This window comes from Bombina bombina, chromosome 6, assembly GCF_027579735.1.
Source record: "Bombina bombina isolate aBomBom1 chromosome 6, aBomBom1.pri, whole genome shotgun sequence".
In the NCBI taxonomy this organism is placed as follows: domain Eukaryota; kingdom Metazoa; phylum Chordata; class Amphibia; order Anura; family Bombinatoridae; genus Bombina; species Bombina bombina.
In genome coordinates, this window is record NC_069504.1 from 235,427,433 (window position 1) to 235,443,304 (window position 15,872).

The 15,872-nt window shown below is 36.2% G+C and overlaps 1 protein-coding gene across 1 annotated transcript in view; it reads right to left on the reverse strand.

The window, feature by feature from the left end:
* Window positions 1-15,872, reverse strand: part of NAV3 (neuron navigator 3) — a 756,623-nt gene that overhangs the window by 70,841 nt on the left and 669,910 nt on the right. The window contains 1 exon segment of the mRNA XM_053716761.1: window positions 11,476-11,648. Coding sequence (XP_053572736.1) covers window positions 11,476-11,648 — 173 coding nt within the window.

Consider the following 15,872-nt stretch of genomic DNA (forward strand, 5'->3'; position numbering starts at 1 on the left):
TTTATGAAAGATAATTTTGTTTTCCTAGAGGGATATTTCTTTAAGTAAAGGTAGAGGAATATCTTAATTGTACAATATTACACAAAACTCAAACAGGTGTCTCTAAAATAACTTTCTTACCAAAGTTTTTGTTCTGAGATTGAATGGACAATGTACTGTAAATTGCTTTCCCCTAAAATGTGTTTCTAATGAAATTGCTCCTTTAGGTTTATTTTTGCATGTGCTCAATTAAACCTTACTAGATTATGTGTGGATAGCCATTCTGTGCTCTTGCTCGCACGTTAACTCCACTAAAAGGAAGCTTTTTGCACCTTGGGTAGACCGAGTATTACAAAATGAAAGTAAAAGGTTTTCTCACGAGCGCTAACTCGACTCACGCATAATGCCGAACTTTCAATATCACAACTGCATTAAAGGGACAGTAAACACCAGAATTTTTGTTGTTTAAAAAAATAGATAATATCTTTATTACTCATTCTCCAATTTTGCATAACCAACACAGTTATAATAATGTACTTTTTACCTCTGTGATTACCTTGTATCTATGGCTTCACGTGCCTGAGCTCAATGTTATCTATAGGAAACACATGAACTAATGCCCTCTAGTGGTGAAAAACTGTCAAAATGCTTTCAGATTAGAGGCGGCCTTCAAGGTCTAAGAAATTATCTTATGAACCTCCTAGATTTAGCTTTCAACTAAGAATATCAAGAGAACAAAGCAAAATTGGTAATAAAAGTAAATTGGAAAGTTGTTAAAAAAAACTTTCATGATTTAAATAGGGCATGTAATTTTAAACTTGACTGTCCCTTTAACGTTTTCCCCCATAGACTTCAATGGAGAGCAAAAAGTGTGGGGGAAAAACAACACCCAAGTGTGCTAACCTGACACGCAATATGAATATTTCAAATTCCAATTCTTCACGTAGCAGAATATGTTCCATTTATTCATAAATATATATATAGTTGTTTTTTTTATTTTGATAAAATATCTATCTATCTATCTATATCTATATCTATATCTATAAAATTACCAATAGTCAATAGTTACAGAGAGAGTTCAGTATATATACTAGTAGAACCAAAGTAGGACACGGCTGTACCAAATACCAGAAAATTTGCTTTATTTAAAGATAAAAAAGACACAAGGCAGGCCTTTAACTAATAAACCTCTTGTACCAATAAAAAAAGAGAGCAGATGAATACAGATCATACAGAGTATTATTACATTATATCCCCCCACATGCTAGCATGTACCTAAGCCGGCATAGAACAGTCCTCAATTACTCCGGGCACATAGTGTAAAAAACACGCTCTGGTTAAGCAAGACTGAATACCATCCACAGACAGAGAGAGGTCCTCAATTATTCCGGGCACTTGAGTCATTCAAGACTTGTACTGTCCCACAGGTAATCACCCTGCTTAGATAGCAATGTTGTGTATCTTTATGGGTCAATATCGACTCCTTTATAACTCAGGGTAGTTATCCCCGGTGGGAAGAAACACCACCACCTACTTAGCAAGACTTATTACCGCCCAGCTTACCTTCACTCAGTCGTTCTAGTATGGTGCCTATTTCCTGGCTACCTATTACCTCTGTAATGACGTGCTGTGTGCCTGTACGGTTCTTCACTTGCTGATCACGTAGGTGGGGAATTTTTCTTCCTCTGTAAGACCCAAATCAGAGCTGCTCCACAGTAATAGCATCTACCTCCATGCTACAAAATTTCACACTCCAAACATTATACGTTTCGCCCCTCCTCCTTCAGGGCTGGAATCGAGGCTTTGTCAGATGTATGATGTTGCCACTGAAATCAGTGTTTAAATATTTTCATTGTTACATTTGTTGCACGCCCCTTGTTTCTTTCTTAAGGGGACCACTCGCTATTACACAGGTTTCAAACTGGTACAGTATCTTATTCATATTCCCGTATTTACATCTATATACTCTAAAAGTGACACCAAAAAAGGTTTAAACGTTTATAATATATATAGCAATTCTAAGCAACGTACAGGTAATTTATGAAGAGAAAAGACAGAAGCGCCACATGGCCCAATATTGTTTGATCCAGAATAAATAGATCTTAAGGTGATGAGTAAACTCACGTTTAGTAGAGCACCTCAGTTAGTGCTAGATATACGGTCTGGGATCTATTTGGTCACCCAGAAGACCAACTTCCTGCACAGGAGCTGATGTAAAGTGTAAAGCACCTCTCGTGGTGCTATAGAGGCATGAAGGGGTCAATTCAGTCACCCAACAGACTTGTAGCCAGACATCCAAATGGATCCAGAGGTGCAAAAGGATCCCACAATTGATCCAGAAAAGGAATTAATCCTCAGGAAAAGGATAAAAGATATATATCCCAAAGAAAGATGCAGCAAGTGTTCAAAATATTAAAAAGTGACTTTAATAAAATTGTAATAAATAACAGGCAACGCGTTTCTCAGCCAATGGCTGTTTCATCAGGCTTGATGAAGCCTGATGAAACAGCCATTGGCTGAGAAACGCGTTGCCTGTTATTTTTACAATTTTATTAAAGTCACTTTTTAATATTTTGAACACTTGCTGCATCTTTCTTTGGGATATATATCTTTTATCCTTTTCCTGAGGATTAATTCCTTTTCTGGATCAATTGTGGGATCCTTTTGCACCTCTGGATCCATTTGGATGTCTGGCTACAAGTCTGTTGGGTGACTGAATTGACCCCTTCATGCCTCTATAGCACCACGAGAGGTGCTTTACACTTTACATCAGCTCCTGTGCAGGAAGTTGGTCTTCTGGGTGACCAAATAGATCCCAGACCGTATATCTAGCACTAACTGAGGTGCTCTACTAAACGTGAGTTTACTCATCACCTTAAGATCTATTTATTCTGGATCAAACAATATTGGGCCATGTGGCGCTTCTGTCTTTTCTCTTCATAGATTGCTGCTCCTGGATCCTGGCCTGGATCATCACAGATAGCTGCCTCCCATCCCAATAGAGACTTTCACTTTATTATCACTGTGTTTGTTTTGATTGTTTATTACTTTTACCCTGTATCACATTGCTATCGATTAACACTGTATAACATTGCACATTGTATGATTTATCACTTTAAAACCACATTGACACTGGTTCCCACAGTATATCACCTTGATTTATCACTTTAGCATTTTTTAATATTAATCTAACATCTAGATACATAAGTATAGAATTATTATAGAAGTATAGAATTATTTGGTCACATCTTCTCTCCTACACTTAGGGCGCCCCCTCTTTTTCTTTTTTGAGTACAGGTAATTTAACTAAGCATACTAGAGGGATATAATATATAATATCCTCATACATTTGCCATAAATCAAACCCATGAATGTAATTCCTATAAATTGCTTCAATACATTTATATTTCTGTACAATATTTACAAGAATCAGGCATATTCTATTTTTTCATTTAGCCCTATGGGAAATAATGTATTAAGTCTATACATCCAGTGTGACTCATGTTGGAGCAATATTTTGTCAATGTTGCCCCCTCTCCTTTTGGGCTTTATATGTTCAATCCCTAGTACTCTCAATTGGGAGAAGTCAGAGTTATGGAACAGTTGAAAATGTCTAGCCACCGGGCTATCTTGATCATTATCTTTTATACTGTCCCTATGCTCCCTGACTTTGTCTTTCAATTAACGTGTCGTTTTTCCGATGTAGAATTTGTGACACGAACTATGCAGCAAGTAAATTAAATTTTTTGTATTACAAGTAATCCTTTCATTGACATAGTAACTATATCCTGATGCATCAGTGCTAAAACTGGAGGCTTTCTCTATGAACCTACAATAAACACAGTGACCACATGGATGACACCCTTTCACGGTTTGTGATTTTTTGAGCCAGTTAGTGTGAACTTCTTTCTGAAATTCACTGTGCACTAGCTTATCTTTAATGCTCGGTGCCCTTTTAGCAGTCAATAGTGGATATTCAGATACATATTTTGAGAGAGAGCTGTCACTGGTCAAAATATGCCAGTGTTTATTCATTATCCCACAAAGTTTACCACAATGAGAGTTATACCTCGTTATTAATCTTATATGGTCCTGTTCCTTTTGTATGTCCCTGTTTCTATAAAGAAGCTGGTTTCTTGGGATATGTCTAGCCCTTATCCAGCCTTCACGTATTTGTCTTCTAGAGTACCCTCTCTGTAGGAACCTTTGGGCCATTTTTGAAGCCTGTTCTTCAAAATCTAATTCTGTTGAGCAACAGCATTTTAATCTTAAAAACTGTCCCACCGGTATCCAATTTTTTAGGGGCTCTGGATGGTGGCTAGACGCATGAAGTAGACTATTGGTTGCTGTCTCTTTTCGATATACTTTAGTTTGCAACATCCCATTATGAATAGTAATCTTCAGGTCTAAGAATGTAGTTTCTTTATCACTGATCTGATATGTTAGATATAAATTCTAATCATTACAGTTCAACATTTCCACAAACTGAGCCTCGGATCTTGTATTACCTCTCCACAGCACCAAAATGTCATAGACATATCTGAGCCACAGTGCAACATGCGCCTCCACCCAGCGGCCCAACCTCTGGAACACTTCAACGGTTTCCCACACGCCTAGATGTAAACAGGCATAGGTGGGGGCGCATGCTGCACCCATGGCTGTACCCCATACTTGTCTGTAATACTTGCCATCAAACATGAATATGTTGTTAGTTATTACAAATTGTAGCACTAGGTTAGTATTTTCACTGTATTCTTCTCCTCGCAGCATCAAGAAATACTTTTCTGCTTCCAAACCCACCTTATGTGGGATCGACAAATACAGTGACTCTACATCCAGTGTGAGAAGAAGCATTACTTTATCCAATCTCCTCAGGACATCCCCCGTATCTTGGACATAGGAGGACAACTCCGTTAAAAAGGTCCGCAGATAAAAATCAATGTATCTGCTTATCCCCTCTCTGGGTCCCCCTATGCCCCTATGCCCGACACGGCATATGGGGCATAGGGGGATGTCCTGGGATGTCCTGGGGGATTCTTGGTACACTTTGGAATACAATAGAAAGTAGGTACTACTGGGTATAGATTAAAAAGAAAGTTATATTCTTTTTTTAGTTATTTCTCCCTTATCCCTGCATTATTCAACATAAATAGAAGCTCATTGCATGATCTATATTAAGTTAAGCAATGAGCTGCTATTTAGTGATAAAGAAACTACGTTCTTAGACCTGAAGATTACTATTAATAATGGGATGTTGCAAACTAAAGTATATCGAAAAGAGACAGCAACCAATAGTCTACTTCATGCATCTAGCCACCATCCAGAGCCCCTAAAAAAATGGGATACCGGTTGGGACAGTTTTTAAGATTAAAACGCTGTTGATCAGCAGAAGTAGATTTTGAAGAACAGGCTTTAGAAATGGCCCAAAGGTTCCTACAGAGAGGCTACTCTATAAGACGAATACGTAAAGGCTGGATAAGGGCTAGACATACCCCAAGAAACCAGTTTATTTATAGAAACAGGACATACAAAATGAACAGAACCAAATAAGGTCAATAACGAGGTATAACTCTCATGGGGGGTAAACTTTGTGGGTTACTGAATAAACAACAATAAACAAAAAATTTTGACCAGTGACAGCTCTCTCTCAAAATATGTATCTGAATATCCACTATTGACTGCTAGAAGGGCACAGACCATTAAAGATAAGCTAGTGCACAGTGAATTCCAGTAAGAAGTTTACACTAGCTGGCTCACAAAATCACAAACCATGAAAGGGTGTCATCCATGTGGTCAGTGTGTTTATTGTAGGTTCATAGAGAAAGCCGCCAGTTTTAGCACTGATGCATCAGGATATAGTTACTATGTCAGTGAACGGATTACTTGTAATACCAAAAATGCAATATACTTGCTGCACTGTTCGTGTCCCAAATTCTACATTGGGAAAATGACGCGTGATTTGAAAGACAAAGTCAGGGAGCATAGGGACAGTATAAAAGATAATGATCAAAATAGCCCGGTGGCTAGACATTTTCAACTGTTCCATAACTCTGACTTCTCCCAATGGAGAGTACTAGGGATTGAACATATAAAGCCTAAAAGGAGATGGGGCAACATTGATAAAATATTGCTTCAACATGAGTCATGCTGCATGTATAGACTTAATACATTATCTTCCATAGGGTTAAACGAAAAAATAGAATATGCCTGTTTCTTGTAAATATTGTACAGAAATATAAATGTAATGAAGCAATTTATAGGAATTACATTCATGGGTTTGATTTATGGCAAATGTATGAGGATATGATATATTGTATCACTCTAGTATGCTTAGTTAAATTACCTGTACATTGCTAAGAATTGCTGTATCTATCATAAACATTAAAACCGTTTTTGGTGTCACTTTTAGAGTATATAGATGTAAATACGGGAATATAAATAAGATACTGTACCAGTTTGAAAACTGTGTAATAGCGAGTGGTCCCTTTAAGAAAGAAACAAGTGGCGTGCAACAAGTGTAACAATGAAAATATGTAAACGCTGATTTCAGTGGCAACATCATACATCTGACGAAGCCTCAATTCCAGCCCTGAAGGGGAAAGAGCAAAACGCGTAATGTTTGGAGTGCGGAAATTTTGTAACATGGAGGTAGACACTATTACTGTGGAGCAGCTCTGATTTGGGTCTTACAGAGTAAGAAAAGTTCCCCACCTACGGGATCAGCAAGTAAAGAACCGTACAGGCACACAACACGTCATTATAGAGGTAATAGGTATCCAGGAAATAGGTACCATACCGACTGAGTGAAGGGAAGCCGGCTGGTAATAAGTTTTGCTAAGTAGGTCATGGCGCTTCTACACACCGGGGGTAACTACCCTGAGTTATAAAGGAGTCGATATTGGCCCATAAAGATACACAACATTGCTATGTAAGTAAGGTGATTACCTGCGGGACAGTACAAGTCTTGAATGACCGGAGTGTGTTTTAACACTCAAATGCCTGGAATAATTGAGGACCTCTCTCTGTCTGTGGATGGTATTCAGTATTGCTTAACCGGAGCATGTTTTTACACTATGTGCCCGGAGTAATTGAGCACTGTTCTATGCTGGCTTAGGTACATGCTAGCATGTGGGGGATATAATGTAATAATACTCTGTATGATCTGTATTCAAGGGAAAGGCATACTTTGTGTCTTTTTTATCTTAAATAAAGCAAATTTTTCTGGTATTCGGTGCAGCCGTGTTCTACTTTGGTTTTAGTAGTATATTTACTGAACTCTCTCTGAAACTATTGGTAATTACATTTTTTGGGACTGCTTGCACAGATACTGTCGCATAATTCTCTATAATAGCTCTGAGTGCACCCTGTCTTATGACACATAGTTTTGTAACTATATATATATATATATATTTAAAAATTCTTAGAACATATTCCCTTATGTGAAGAACATTGGAATGAACTATTTACAGTAAATACACAGTTAAAGGGACAGTTTACTCAAAAATGTTCTCCCCTTTAATTTGTTCCCAATGATCCACTTTATCTGCTGGAGTGTATTAAATTGTTTACAAGTAGATCCTTTACCCTTATATTGGCATTTGAAATAGTTGATTTAGCTTGTGGTATCCCCACCTATTCTGAAAGTTTGTAGCCGCAGGTCCCAGCTATAGACAAGCTTTGTAAACACAACCAGCAGAAGAAATTATACTCCCAGTGGGATATAGCAGAGATAAGGTAATAAAATGTTGATTTTCCATTGTTCCCTCCAAGTACTGGTGATTGTTTTATGGGCAGATATAAGATTAAGAAACATGTTTATGTACACAATGCGATACAGTAATGAGATCTGATTATACCTACAAGCTCAATCCATTTTATTAGGTTGTGGCTTCAAAACACAAAATCAGAGCTTTAATAGTAACAAATAAACCTTAAAAAGCTAATTTCCATAGATTTTTTACTCCGCAGTTGGAAAAAAAAGCAATTGTAAACACATTAAGGGAAAACTATTTTACAGTATACTGTCCCTTTAAACACAAAATTAATATTGCATACTTGATTTTACATGTTTTCAGCTACTGACTGCAAAGGGCTCCAATGCACTTCTGTTAAAGCCCTTTGCATGCCTTTTTTCTAACACCTGGGACCTAATTTTTTATGCAATTTTTTTAAATTAATTTTTTAAACAGTGTTATTATGAGTGTAATTGTACTTTTAAATGTATTTTTGATGTGCTTTGTGACACTATCTTGTCTTGCGTAATAGTTAACAACAGTTCTGAAGTCACGTTAACCTGACTTGTGGTAAATTAATTTGCTCATGAGCAAACGCATTTACTTTCCACCTGTAATACCCATTTCACTTGCGTGACGCTCGTAATATAGCCATAAATGGGCTGAACTGAAAACAGAGCAGAATTCCTTACCTTACTTTTTTCTTAATACACACCTTTTACCATATCTCTTTCTGTTTACAAAAATGCCAGAACAAAGATAGAGAAATGAAAAATTTACTTTTTAATACCTATCTCTCCTACCTCCCCCCACTGGGAGGTAGATTTTTGCTTCTGCCTGTTGTCTACATAGCTTTTCTACATAGAATACAGCAATATTCATATTTTCACTAAAGGTGGAATTTTCAATATGCAACAGCAGCTATTTCAAATGACAAAATAAAGGCAAATTAGCTATTTGTAAACAATTTATTACACTCTAGCAGGTCAAAAAAATCTTTGGAAACACATAAAAGAAAAGAACAGTTTGTAGTACAAAGTTCCTTTAAATAATTTTATGCTTCAAAACGTTTCAGCCACATTACAAGTAAAGAGGTATTTAACGCTCCCGCTCAAACATTAGCTGTGATAGAAGTAAACTTTTTGCATGCATCGGGTTTGTCGTATTATGAATTGAAATTAGACTGTTTTCGCTCATGCGCTTAACCGACGAGTGCAAAAAAGACGAAGTTAGAATATTGCATGCGATTGTTTACGTGTTCCCCTAGAAGTCAATAGAGCAAAAAAAGTGGGGGGAAAACCTCTACCACCCAATTTGCGCGCAAACCTGATCGCATATTTTCATGTGCGCTAACCCGAAATGAAATTATTAATATTTCCCATTCCAATGTTCTTCACATAGAAGAATATGTACTATTTACTCATAAATATTTCTACATATATCTGATGATATTTTGGTACAATATATATCTATACACATGTTTATATATAGATACAGTATATATAGACAAATATCTATTTAAAAACCAATAGAACATATTCTGATATGTGCAGTAAAATGGAATGTGAAATGTTTACAGTACATGCACATTGCACAGTATAACACTTTATTAAATATGAATATTACATAAATATGCTTTTACATGTTTTCATCTACTTAACTGCAAAGGGCCCCAATGCACGTCTATATATGTCTATGTGAGTGTACATATGTATTTATGCGTTTATATGTATATATATATATGTCTGTAAATACATATGTACACACACACATATATATATATATATATATATATATACTTACATACATACATAAATATATATATATATATATATACATATCCATATTTAGACATGTATATGTACTGTATGTTTGAAAGCAGTTTACTTTTTTTTCTAACACCTGAGAGCTCATATCTTTGAGCCTTTATAACTTTTGTGTGCAATATTTTTTTTTTTTTTTAAATCGTTATTAGATAGTGTTATTATGAGTGTAACTGTACTTTGTAATGTATTTTTGATGTGTTTTGCGAAACAGTTAACTGGAGCTCTGAGGATGCGGTAATCATTGTAGTGTAAATAACAATTGCACTCAAGCGATGTTTACTTTCAACTCATAATACCAGTGGTAAACTGACGAGTGCAAACACACTCGATAAACTCCTTATAGCTTGCGCACAATCACACGTCATCTGGCCCTCAATGTATAATTCACCTGCCATCTAGAGAAAAATATGTTTCATCCAATTATGTACAGTATGAAAGAATTAAAAGTTTGATCCAACAAAATGTTTAAAGATATAAATGCTGTATTAATTCAGTGAACACAAGAATAAAAGATACATTTTCATACTCAAACAATATGTGAATATAATTTACATGCAAACATGATAGCAATGTATTTTTTGTCTATTTGGGTCCATTGGGTCCATGAAATTCAAAATCAAACTTTCATGATTAGAAAGAGAATATAATTTTAAGACACTTAAATTCACTTCTATTATCAAATTGACAATGTAATATAGGTAGGGATTAGTGGCTACACACATATGTTTCATGTCAATGGTTTACCCGATGTGCTCATTTAAAGGAAAAGTTAACTATACTATACCACTCTGCAGCGTCTTAAATATCTTTTAAATTTATGTGGACCTTCATTCATCATTTTATTGGATTCGACTTAGTAAACTTCAAATCCTACCTTTTACACTGATACCTTTTCACGTCGTAACTCTGCCTGGACGGAAAAAAAGAATGTTTTTGAATGACAAATCTCATTCTATAAGTTCTGATTGGTCCCCCACTGGCGTCCCAACTAACTCGCTCTACGCCTACCAATCTAAATGTGCATGCGTGTCTCACTGAAATTTAGACCCGATTACTGCGGGTGTTTCTCGACGCATGCGCAATATAATTAAACATAACAAGAACGCGCACAAAGGTAAACATAAGAAAGGGTGGGACCGCTCTTACATGCAAAGGAGTAAAACCAAGAAATGAGCGGGTGGGCGGAGGAAGCACTTATAATGGTATGGGAATAATTATATAAATATCTTCAAAGGAATAAAAAAAAAAATTTTTAAAGTTAGCGACTGAGTTGATCGAGATAAGATTAGTCAAAGTCATTGATATTGACTCGAAAAATGTACTTTCACTTTAACTCCCAATACATTGCTGCTATGGAGCTGACTTTAAAGGGACACAAAACTCAAAATTTCTCTTTCTTGATTCAGCTAAAGCATACAGTTTTAAACAACAAAGCAATACTGGGAGTTAGCTAAACACATCGGTAAGCCAAAGATAAGAGGTATATTTGTGCAGCAATCAATCAACAGATAGCTCCCAGCTCCTGAGCTTAACTAGGTATACTTTTCAACAAAGGATACCATGAAAACAAAGGAAATTAGATAATAGACGTAAACTGGAAAGTTATTTAAAGTTGTATGCTCTATCTAAATCATCAAAGAAAGAGGGTAGTCTTGTCCCTTTAACGATGTGTTTAATCCATTTGCATTGGTTAAACACACAAACATATGCAAGCAATAGTGCAATCATTAAAACGCTCTAACATATAACAGCATTTTCCCTTTGTACTTTTATGTCCAATTGACGAGTGTGATTTTACTCAAAGTTTCTTCATATATGAGCAAATCTAAATAATCATTTGAGATTTAAATTATGTTTTCATTTATGCATATAATAATTATGTTACAATTGTACTTTTTAAAAACATCGATAAAGTTCAGGAAAAAAAAAAAACTTACGCAGACGCAGATTGTGATGGCTTCATGGAGGATGAACCTGTGTCTTCAGAACTGTGTTGTAATTTTGGAGAGGATGGCACGGAGGAATCAGTGAGTTCTTCAATATCTGAATGGGAAGCTGGATTTTTATTGGACTTTTTCTTGCCAAAAGCTTGTTTAAAAGAACTTCGGAGCTAAAAAACAAACAAACAAAAAAACATACTTTTTAGATGCATATTAACTGTATGCAGCTGCGTAGGGTAAAAAGCCTTTGTAAAATAAATAAATAAAGGTATTAGGGGAAAAAACAGAAATCCAACAAAAAGTAATATAAAGCTTCACGAACTTACACAATTCTATCATTAAAAGGGCCTGCTGAAACCACTACCTATACTGGCATTTCCAGTACTGTAGTAGTGGCTATTAAAAAGCTATGTAAATAAAAGGCTGCATCAGAAATCAACCTCCCATTGGGGATTGGAAAGAGAGAGAGAGACCAGCCCTTTTGAAAGGGTTTTCCAGCAGCAGCTTTGAAAACAACGAACTCTTAGCTGCCTGAGCACACTGTCTTTTTAATGTAAGTACAGCTTATATTTAAAACATTGAAAGAAAATAAAATGAGATAACATGCTCATACAAAGCTTTCATCATTTTCTTTAGGATACAAAACAATCCAATCATCTAAAACTAAAAATACTATAAAGGTGCCCCATCAGATAATGCTACATGCATTTAAACATATATTTAGACAATACTTCATTTTTGACAGTGGTTCCTTTTTATGGCATCTAGTTTCCTTAACAATGTTATGTAACACTAAATTTGTCTGACTAATTTTTCTTTGTTTTATTGGATATATACATTTAGATTCATATTACATTAAGGGGTTGAAAAGTTAAAAGCAAATAGATACGTGAAAGTGAGTAATAACTGGGTAAAAGAATTATCCCTACAGCAGAATATCTCAAAAAGGAACACATCAGTGGCATGTCACTAAGAAGTGGTATGGACAGTTTTTAAAATGTTCTAATTTTGTCAGCACTGCTCTATCCATTGGAGAGGAATCTCGACCTGTTTCTTTTCTTGGCTGCTGAGGAAACTATAAGAATTGCTATGGTTAGTTTGGAAAAAACAAGAGAGGGCGCCACATAGTGTATACCATTTTCTAAATTCCAAATCTATCTTGAAAATGTAGCTTACTCACAAATATAGGGCACCAAAATCTAGGCGCAAGTCAAGCAGGCAGAGATCTCACGGTTTTTCTGCTATCTGTCCAATTATTCTTCTGTTCTGTAAGTGGATAGTGCAAAAGGAAATATATCCAGCCCTTTCTGCAGTTAGTCCAGCAAAACACTAGACCTGATATTTCAAAGTGGTGTGCAAGCTTAGAGTAATACAGGTACTTTTAAGAACTATAGAGATGTAACCCTTTTCAACAGGACTCACCAAAGTGACTTTCTACTTAGGTGTTACAAGCAGAAAAAAAGTCAGTCAAAATCCCTATATAATAAAAAAGGGGATATTTATTAATAATAGAACATTATACAACACGTTTCACAGTTCAAGAGTGACCACTTCTTTAGGCATAATCTAAAAATAACTAAAAAACATAATTTATGCTTACCTGATAAATTCCTTTCTTCTGTAGTGTGATCAGTCCACGGGTCATCATTACTTCTGGGATATTACTCCTCCCCAACAGGAAGTGCAAGAGGATTCACCCAGCAGAGCTGCATATAGCTCCTCCCCTCTACGTCACTCCCAGTCATTCGACCAAGGACCAACGAGAAAGGAAAAGCCAAGGGTGAAGTGGTGACTGGAGTATAAATTAAAAAATATTTACCTGCTTTAAAAACAGGGCGGGCCGTGGACTGATCACACTACAGAAGAAAGGAATTTATCAGGTAAGCATAAATTATGTTTTCTTCTGTTAAGTGTGATCAGTCCACGGGTCATCATTACTTCTGGGATACCAATACCAAAGCAAAAGTACACGGATGACGGGAGGGATAGGCAGGCTCTTTATACAGAAGGAACCACTGCCTGAAGAACCTTTCTCCCAAAAATAGCCTCCGATGAAGCAAAAGTTTAATCCCATTAGCAAAGATAACAAATTCTGAAAGCAGGAAACAAATTACAGAATAAACGTTTTTTATCTCAGTCAAACTATAATTCTCACAGCTCTGCTGAGAGAAATTACCTCCCTCAAAATAAGTTTTGAAGACCCCTGAGCTCTGTAGAGATGAACCGGATCATGCAGGGAATACAATGAGTTGCTGACTGAAATATTTGATCCAGTAAAAGCGCTAAAAAAAACGGCCCCTCCCCCTCACACACAGCAGTGAGGGAGAACAGAAACTGTCAGAAAACAGATTAAGCAACTGCCAAGTGGAAAAATAGTGCCCAAACATTTATTCACTCAGTACCTCAGTAAATGAAAACGATTTTACATTCCAGCAAAAACGTTAAACATAATCTCTAGTTATTAAACAGCTTTATGTATTTCTTACAGTGTAATTCTAGTGAAGTACCATTCCCCAGAATACTGAAGTGTAAAGTATACATACATGACATTATATCGGTATGGCAGGATTTTCTCATCAATTCCATTGTCAGAAAATAAAAACTGCTACATACCTCTATGCAGATTCATCTGCCCGCTGTCCCCTGATCTGAAGTTTACCTCTCCTCAGATGGCCGAGAAACAGCAATATGATCTTAACTACTCCGGCTAAAATCATAACAAAAAACTCTGGTAGATTCTTCTTCAAACTCTGCCAGAGAGATAATAACACACTCCGGTGCTATTTTAAAATAACAAACTTTTGATTGAAGATATAAAACTAAGTATAATCACCATAGTCCTCTCACACATCCTATCTAGTCGTTGGGTGCAAGAGAATGACTGGGAGTGACGTAGAGGGGAGGAGCTATATGCAGCTCTGCTGGGTGAATCCTCTTGCACTTCCTGTTGGGGAGGAGTAATATCCCAGAAGTAATGATGACCCGTGGACTGATCACACTTAACAGAAGAAACATTTTATACAATGTCAGAAAAAAGGGTACGGTTGGGGTCCGTTTGTGATCACTTAGGGTATAATTGCTGTGGTTGTACCCTCAATGGGTCATAATTACAGCATAAGGAACAAATATGTACCATTTAGGGGTAAATAAGGTACAGTGTCTGTACCATTTAATCCCCCCATAAAAGGTATAATCACAAAGCACACAAGCACTAATTAACATTTTAATGTTTATATTTAGAGCATCAAGATAATAACCCTCACACATTAAGCAAATATATTACGTTAAATTAAAAAGAAAAAAAAACTCTAAAAAATAAAGTGTTTAAGATCCAGTTTTAAAAAAAATAAAAATAAAACTGTGACCGTTCCTGTATAACATGCCATAGCGCCATCTATTGGTTGAAAGTTCCTGGACACAGTGTAACACAGGGCCATCTATTGGTAGAAGGTTCATCACAAAAATGTTTACTTGGGAAAAATACTGATTTGCATATATTTTGCATAGGGTGACAATTCAAATGTATGGTTGTGAGTTCTATCGTTTATTCCTCCCCTGAATACCCCTTCCTTTTGTTAGAGTTATATTTTATTAGTATGTTGTTTGCTATATGTTTTATGTGGCGTGTGTCACCGTAAGTTAAATGGTGTGTTGTTAGAATCTAGTACAGAGTGAAATAAAGCATTTTGAGCAGCTCATTTTGCAACACTTTGTTTTGCCTGGTTCTTTCAGGAATTTCAGTGGCAGAGTCTTAGGACCTGCTTTTTGGCTACCCTTACCAAAATCATCAAACTTCAGTGTGGCTACAGTAAGGTCTATTTTTTTAATTATTGTTATTTAAAACTAAACAAATACTTATATACTTTCTGAGTAAGAGCACAGTAGGTGAACACATATTTGAATGTTAAGTAAAGGGACATAATACTCATATGCTAAATCACTTGAAACTGATGCAGTTAGGGTTGCCACCTCAGCCATGTTTTCTTGGATAAATATGAGTTACACATGCTGCAGGTGTGCAGGAGGAACATGTATTGTGTTTCTGGACAGCACTATTTATATTTCTCCCTGCACACCCTGCAGCATGTGTAACTTATAAGTGTTCTGTATTTTAAGGGACGGGTGGCAACCATAGATGCAGAATAACTGTAAAAAGCTGACAGGAAAATATCACCTGAGCATCTCTATGTAAAAAAGAAAGATATTTTACCTCACAATCTCCTCAGCTCAGCAGAGTAAGTTCTGTGTAAAAAGTTATACTTCACCTACTCCCAGCTGCAGGTAAAAATAAAAAAAAAATGAAGAAATGAACAGCAGCCAATCAGCATCAGCAGTGCTGAGGTCATGAACTCTTACTGTGATCTCATGAGATTTGACTTAACTCTCATGAGATT